Here is a 7,361-nt window from a genome sequence, read left to right as displayed (position 1 = left end):
GATTTTGACAGAAAAACAAATGGCAGTAGTACATAACGTGTATTTTGAGACTGTCAGTAGGATTTCCACAAGCACATATTAAATTAAATTAAATTCTTCTTTGTTTAAAAATTGGATGCTACACTTTACCATTTTTTCCCCCCTAAATAGAATAATAAACTACCTTGACGAAAAAGTACTTTTAATTCCTCTTACTACGTTTAACATGACAATATTATACTCTGCATTATTCGAGAGATAACGGAATGCAAAAGACCCGACACGCAGAGATTACAGTTAATTTGATTATATCTGACTAGACTGTAGGCATCCATGAACAGTCTTTGCTGAACTGACAAATTCAGCATGGTTACCTTTCAAGGCTGATATTTTCTGCTTCAGATCAATGTCTTATTCTTCTTTTTAAAGTTCAGTAACTAGAGAAAAGACGTTCTGACAAATCTAGGAATCCTGCTTTCTGCATCATCATTTCTTATCGAATTTATCCAGAATATCCCAACAGCAGAATACATTTACATGCAGATATCTTTACATTTATATTAGCCCAGGCAGATCTGGAGTAGTGAGTCAGAGTGGGGAATACAGCCTACACTTTGTTACAACTTCAGAAATATCCAAGCAATTAGCAAGGTCGCCGTTTGACGGACAAACCGTGAGGCGTGCACAAAGTTAAGGTTTGACTGATGCAGATTACCGCGAATCCTTTGATGTTTGCTTTCCTCTCCTTTGTTAGGACTATACGGGGGGTCCGCTGAATGCAGAAGCCAGCAGACTGTCCGTGTGCCCACAGCGCTCACGCGGACGCTTTTAAAACGGGGAGTGCGCGAGCGGCTGAGCTTAAGCTGCAGCCGAAGATGGCGGCGTGTGGACGTGTTCCGTTAATTCTGCTGTTGACGTCCCAGTGTTTGTGTGTGTTTTTAACGCAGGGGCTGAAACCGGCCGCCAACGTGAACGTTCATCCTCCGGTTATCGCCATTAACCGGCAACTTAAAATTGGAGCTTCGAATGCCGGCAGTGTCGGTGCTGCTTCGTCGGTGTCTCAGCCCAAGAGAACAACTGGTTGGAAGCTCGCCGACGAGGAGGCCTGTCGGGAGGACCTGACCCGGCTTTGTCCGAAACACACCTGGAATAATAACCTAGCGGTCTTGGAGTGCCTGCAGGATAGAAAGGAGGTTGGTTTGATACGATTATGTTCTGTGCCTCCGCATTTGTGGACCCGCATAGCGCACATCAGTATCTACCTCTAGCTAACTTGCCCGTGTTGAGTTTGGGCTAACTCGGCTAGGTTTACGTAGAATATCAATTTAGCCATCTTATAACCAGCGAATGGCGGATGTTAACGTGTCCCCGTCTGCTGGGTTTACTAGCTTCTGCGCTTTACTTTAAAACTAAGTTTTTGTGCGCTGTCGGGAAAGTTAACTTCGAGGTCTTATTCGCTAGATAGCTATCTTAGGTTAGGTAAAATGTGTTGGTCATTTTGTAGTTAATTAGACGATGATGAGAACAAAATGTTACATTTTGCTTCCTCATACCTTCAGTCCACTGATTAAACGCGACCAGCCCAATTGCTGTGTGCACTTGGTTGTTGGTCATCTGCATGCTCTGCCTTATTTATTCTGTTTGCAGTAGCTAGTGCTCTGCTGGCTCCATTGGTTGCCCGGGCAAAAATATTCCTCAATACCAGTCAAGAAATGTTACTTCATAATTCTGTTCAAGGGGTTATGCCTCACAGTTTGACACACTGACCTAGTTCATGTAAATTGTTCAGCTGGTGAAGGGATGCTGACTAGCTGCAGAACAATGTTCTAACAGCCCTTCAGAAAACTCACTTTTGACAGATCAAATCTACTTTGTAGTATTGATGTAGATACTGGTGGTGACTAGGTAAAGAATGAGAAGCAATATTGATATTTTGACAGCAAGCATGGGTATTAGCAGAAACTTCAAAATGCATATCATTACGCTACCATCACAATATGATATTGCACACACTCGACTCAACTGAAAAACTTTTATTCATTGAAAAGATTTAAAGTTCCTTTAACTATAATTTAGAATTTGTATTGCATACTGTTTCACTTTAGTACGTGATGAACATGTTCTAGTATTTGTGAATGTGTGTAGATTTGGAAATATGAGTACTCTGACTGTAAATTAAATATCTGTACATTTGCATATTACCAAGAGTTTATTTGTATATTATGGATGTTTTCAACACAGATTCACGTGACACCTGTCTCTGAGAAACTGAAAGGAAATTGCACCTTTTGGGTCTGATTGATGAATGTCACTCTTAAATTGGAAGATAAAATGCTGAATATTGATTTTATTATTAATACAGGGCAATTCCCCCAATAGGAGAAACTGTATGATTTTGTTGTTTGGCAGTTATTGCCATCATCATTGTCTGATTACCTGCTCATTCAATCAGATCTAAGACAGGATTGCCTTATTCTTTTCCTGTAGACCTATTGCCTTGCCGATCTTAATTTTAACACCGTTTGTTTTTAAGATGCTACTCAAGCAGTTGATTAACTGTATCAGGTGTGCTAGAGTTGAAACTAAACTCTGCACAGCGGTATATCACCAGATCAGAGTCGGGCACCCCTATTCAAAGCTGAAGCCTCAAGCTTATACCTGGTGTGTTGATCGTGTGTAAGCAGGAATGGCTTATTTTTCTCAGTCTGTTTTGCTTGCTAGATCCTACTGTGTAGGACTTTGGCCAGTATCATTTAATTTGGTGATGTTTAAATCTGGACCATTTCCTTCATTCTTCTTTGTCACAACGTGTTTACTTTAGCACTAGTTCAGCTGCTAGAATATCATAGCACAGGAATTGTATCTTTCACTGAGAAAGTGATTGGCAAGGTATGCAGCGAAGCAGCTCATGTTACTCAACTCTCTCATTATGGTCACGAGTACAACTGTGTGTTGTAACCTGCCTGTTCTGCCAATGACACACTGCCTGACCCTATCTCACTCCACTAGTCTTAGTAATTCAGTGGCTTGGGTTACTCATTAGAGGTGAAATGACTTGTTGCTCTCCATTTTTGTGTAATGGATTTCTGCCCTGCACACACAGTTTTTAGTTTAGTTTTGAAAATGGCCTGTGTATTTTCTGGAAGTTGAGTTAGCTTGGAACCTAGTAGGACTGATAGCCTAATGCAGGCATACTATACAGACACTATAATTCTGAAAGGAAGACTGTTTTTCCAGTGGCTGGAAACTACCTCAGTAACTCCATCTTTAGTATCTGAAACTCTTCCCTTCCTCTAAAGGTAAACAATATCTGGTTCAAAAAGCACAAAAATGCTGACCTGGATGCATGTTCCTTTTTGTTGTGTAGTCATTATTATATAGGCGATAATATCTATAGTGTTTCTTACTCTGACAGATAACAAAGGACTGTCACGCTATGGTATTTTTGAAAAACTGCATCTTTCCTTGCCCATGCTGGTACCTTTATGTTGCATGATGATTAGTCAGGAGGGTGTGTGCTATTTCCAGATTTCTGGAAGGGTAAACTCCCTGAGGCCAGTTTTTTGAATGACTGCTGCCAAACTCCGAATGTTTGTACAGTGTTTTTCTAAAACTGGGCTGTTGGGGCTAGAGGAGAGATGAGGCAGCAGCCCTGCATAAAGTCACACCTGAGGGATTTCTCAGACATGGGCCTGTCAGAAGAAAAGCTTTTATGTGTGTTAATTAGCTTTGGGACCAGTTTGGAGTGTCAAAGTCTTTTTTTTTTTTTTTTTTTTTTTTGCTTTGAGCTCCAAGTCTGACTGTATCTCTGTTGGGCTGTGTGTTCAGAGTATTAAAGAATGGGTTGGTTTATATTTTAGACTGTAAAATCACACACTTTTTTTTTTTTGTGTGTGTGTGTTAAAGCTACTGTGTAGCCACAGGTATTGGTGTAGTCCTGAGGTGTGTGAAACAATCTGCTAAATTATGTTATAGATGCATTATGGTTTAGCTTTACTTTAGTTTCTGGTGGAAAATCATTGGGAATGTTTATTAGAAATATTGGGTGCAATTACAAATCCAAATGTAATCAGTATCATTAACAGCAACGTTTCCATTCAGTTGCTGTGGTATGATTTAGCCTATACCCAGTTGTGTCCTACTTCTCCTGATGCTGCATATAAAGTTTATTTTCCTGGCTGTTGTCTGTCCTTTTCAGCATATCGCTGTTTAAGGCTTTAATGATTGCCATAATTACTTTGCTAGGGCTCAGTAACAGCTGTGGTCTTCCGAAGAGCTAAATGGTGCCTGTAAACCTCTCCCTCACACCTCCCCGAGGTGCTGCAGAGAGAGGGGAAAGGTGGCCCCTGACACAGCTGCACTGTGTTCTTTACTCCATACAGCTCGCTTGGTTTCATTTGCATTTAGAGAAGGATGCTCATATGGCTGTTGTGAAGGGCTCACTGTAAACAAAGAGGTTGGTGTGACTGATGTGAGGAGATATTCCTGAGGGAGTTCATGGCTGATGGAGATCTTGATTGAATCATGGCAGGAGGAGGAGGAGGCTTTGATAAGCTCGCCAAGGAAATGAAATGGCATGGTGCTTAATCAAGTTATTGTTGTTGATTTGTTTCAAAATGGGACAATTTAGATCGCAAGAGAGTTTTGCATGTGTATTCTTCAGTCTGTTGTGCCATTGTTTAAATGGTGTTTGAGAGGCAATTTTAATAGCCAAATGGAGTGTGGTTGTAAGCAGGCAACTTTTGATAGTGACACTTGGTGACAAAATTGTTCCAATCAATGGCTTCCTCTGCCTGTAATTAATAGATTGGCTGTGGAGCTAACCCGGTGTTTCTCTGCCTACAAGTGAAAGATGTGCTAGGATGCTCTCATCTCTGAGCCCATCTGAAGACGGTTTTTTTGGTACTGTTCTGATTAAATTTACCTTTTGCAGATGCAACTAATTTGATGATCAAATAGTCAAATAGAGAAATATTGCTTCAAACAGATGTAGTTTTGCTATACTTTATCTCTTCGGGTGGTCCCCCTAATAGACTTCAGTGTAAAGTGCTTCATTCCTTTTAAAGACTTTCTATGTACTACTTTCTAGAGGTTGTGCCCTTGCCATCTTTAAATGTTTTCCCTTTTTAATTAAGTTATTTTGTTAAATATTTAATAAATAATTCACTGCCAACTGTTATTATATGATTTTGCAGAGCATAACTATCTGAATTGGGCTAGGCTAATTATTACCATATAGGTTATGCTTCCAACCTGAAAACACAAATTGTAAAACCACAACCGTAAGACTCTGGTTTCCACTTCACTTAAGAAGTCACATTAAAGATTAATTCAGCACCACTCTGCAAATACCTGCACTTCAGTTCAGAAACAGGTGTAAACTGGAAATAATTAATTGTTGATCCACTGTGTTTTGGCTTGGCCTGCCTAGGCCTGATATATGTTCACTTTTGACATGAAAAGGTAAACTAAGAAGGAGTCAACATAGTTTCAGGTAAAGAAATAATAATATGAAGAAAGATCAAGTGGACGCCTCCTTTTTGGCTTCTCCTGTAATGTGTTTCCTGGTCTTGCAAGTGGGAAAGCTTTTTATGCATATGGGTCCTGAAGCTGTTCAGCTTGCCTTGGATCCGTCTGCATTCATTTGCATGTTTTGTGCTTTTGTGGATGGTAGTGAGTTTTTTTGTTGCCTATTCATCATCTAAGACTTTCTTATAGTTCACGTTCTGTGGAAAAAGAACTGTCTAATGTATGGCCTAATAAATTAATTGTTATTGAGGTTAAGACATCTCAAAAGCTCCTGCTTATTCAGCACAGTTTTGTTTTTTTTTGTTTTTTTAAACCAAGTGTCAGTGTAAGGACAGAGTTACAGTGATGAATTACACAGATGATTGGTATGATGGGTACATTGGAATGTGCGGTGTCAGGGACTTGGATATTGTTTGCCATAACCCATTTTGTCTGTTATCACCCAGTCTCAGCAGTGCCCCTCTCATTAATGCATGGAGGGGGCTTTGACGTCATGCTGCAGTGCACTCCTACTCACTCCCCAGGTCTGCTAGTGACTGGGTGTCAAATGGTTGCTTAGAAGGGGGTGTAATATCAGAGAGCTGTGACTGAAAACATCGTGCCTTAACACTCCTCTATTTTAATAAAGGGTTTTAGAAATAAATTAGTAATCTCTGTGTTTTATGGATTGTTCATCTGGAAGTCCAGTAGTAGTCCTCACACTTTCCAGTCTTTCTTCTTTCACTGTACCTTTTTGTGGCTGTGTGTGTGGACTAATCAGGAATAAATATACAGTTTATGAAAGTTATACATATGCTGAAAACTGTCTTGCAAAAAAATGTCAGTTAGCTCTAGTGTATAATTTGTTGTGAGCAACTCGAGCTGACGCCATCAAATACTCTGTGTACTAATCTGTGTGGGAAAAAAGCCAGGTCATGTTTTAGGCCAGTGATTGTTCGTTGGCTCCCTCTTCGCTTCCTTTACAACTGTCAAAACGTGGAACAAGAATATCTGGGAAGAGTGGGTAAAAGTTAAACGTGGCATGCCAGGGTAGGGATACTTTCCCTTGCCAGACAATTTAGGCAGGTTCTCCTGATTTTAATGTCCAGTTAGCTTCTCACCTAAGTGTGCAGCACGACCCCTCTCCCATGGAGGGCCATTCACTGGGCCTGTGCTGACATCAGAAGGAACTCAACATAGCTGCTAGAGGTGCAGCTGCACAGAAAATCAGATGGCAGTGCTTCACAGGAGTGCAGTGAGTGGAGTAGGCCGTTCTTTCTCATGGGGAAACTATTCATCTTCTTTGATCAGGAAAGGTATAGGGGAACAAAGAAGTGTTGATGTCACACATGAAACAAAGTCTTTGTTCTCCCTCTGAGCAATACTTTGTCTGATTAGCTGTAGGAGCATTACATTAGACTTGGCCACATATATCTGGATTTGAACCTAATGTAGTGTTGGTGCCAGCAATGCTTCGCCACATAGATTGGGGGAACTTCTCTTTGGTTCTGTAGAGCTTGATTTTTAGTGGACCACATGGCCTTCTGTGTGTAGCCTTTGTCTAGAAGCTTTTGGCAGTCTTCACTTGTTCAGTTATTGGACTGATAGTTGATATAGGAGTATTTCTATGTAAAATGTTGAAGCTCTGCAGCAGGAAAGCAAAAATCTATTTCAGGCTCTGGCCAAAGATCTGTGTTTGCAGCTGTCTGTAGTTAAGCCACAGGGGACATCGATATAAAGGCTAGTATGACATATCTGTAGGGGTTTGTTTGTCTTCTGTATTTACTTCCTGGGGTTTGATTTCCATTCAAACTATTGATTGTCTAATTTGTCACTGAACCTCCTCCATAGTGGGCCACAAATCTGTTTATATT

General features: G+C 40.5%; 1 protein-coding gene across 1 annotated transcript in view; it reads left to right on the top strand.

Moving 5' to 3' along the window:
* The first annotated feature begins 608 nt into the window (after positions 1-608).
* glg1b (golgi glycoprotein 1b) overlaps positions 609-7,361 on the top strand; it is a 28,946-nt gene continuing 22,193 nt past the window's right edge. Inside the window, exon 1 of the mRNA XM_026999531.2 lies at positions 609-1,172. Within this exon, the coding sequence (XP_026855332.2) occupies positions 756-1,172 (417 nt within the window). The 5' untranslated portion in view covers positions 609-755. The remainder of the gene's footprint in view (positions 1,173-7,361) is intronic.

This window comes from Electrophorus electricus, chromosome 4 (genome assembly GCF_013358815.1).
Source record: "Electrophorus electricus isolate fEleEle1 chromosome 4, fEleEle1.pri, whole genome shotgun sequence".
In the NCBI taxonomy this organism is placed as follows: Eukaryota; Metazoa; Chordata; class Actinopteri; order Gymnotiformes; family Gymnotidae; genus Electrophorus; species Electrophorus electricus.
This window is presented reverse-complemented; position numbering and strand designations above follow the sequence as displayed.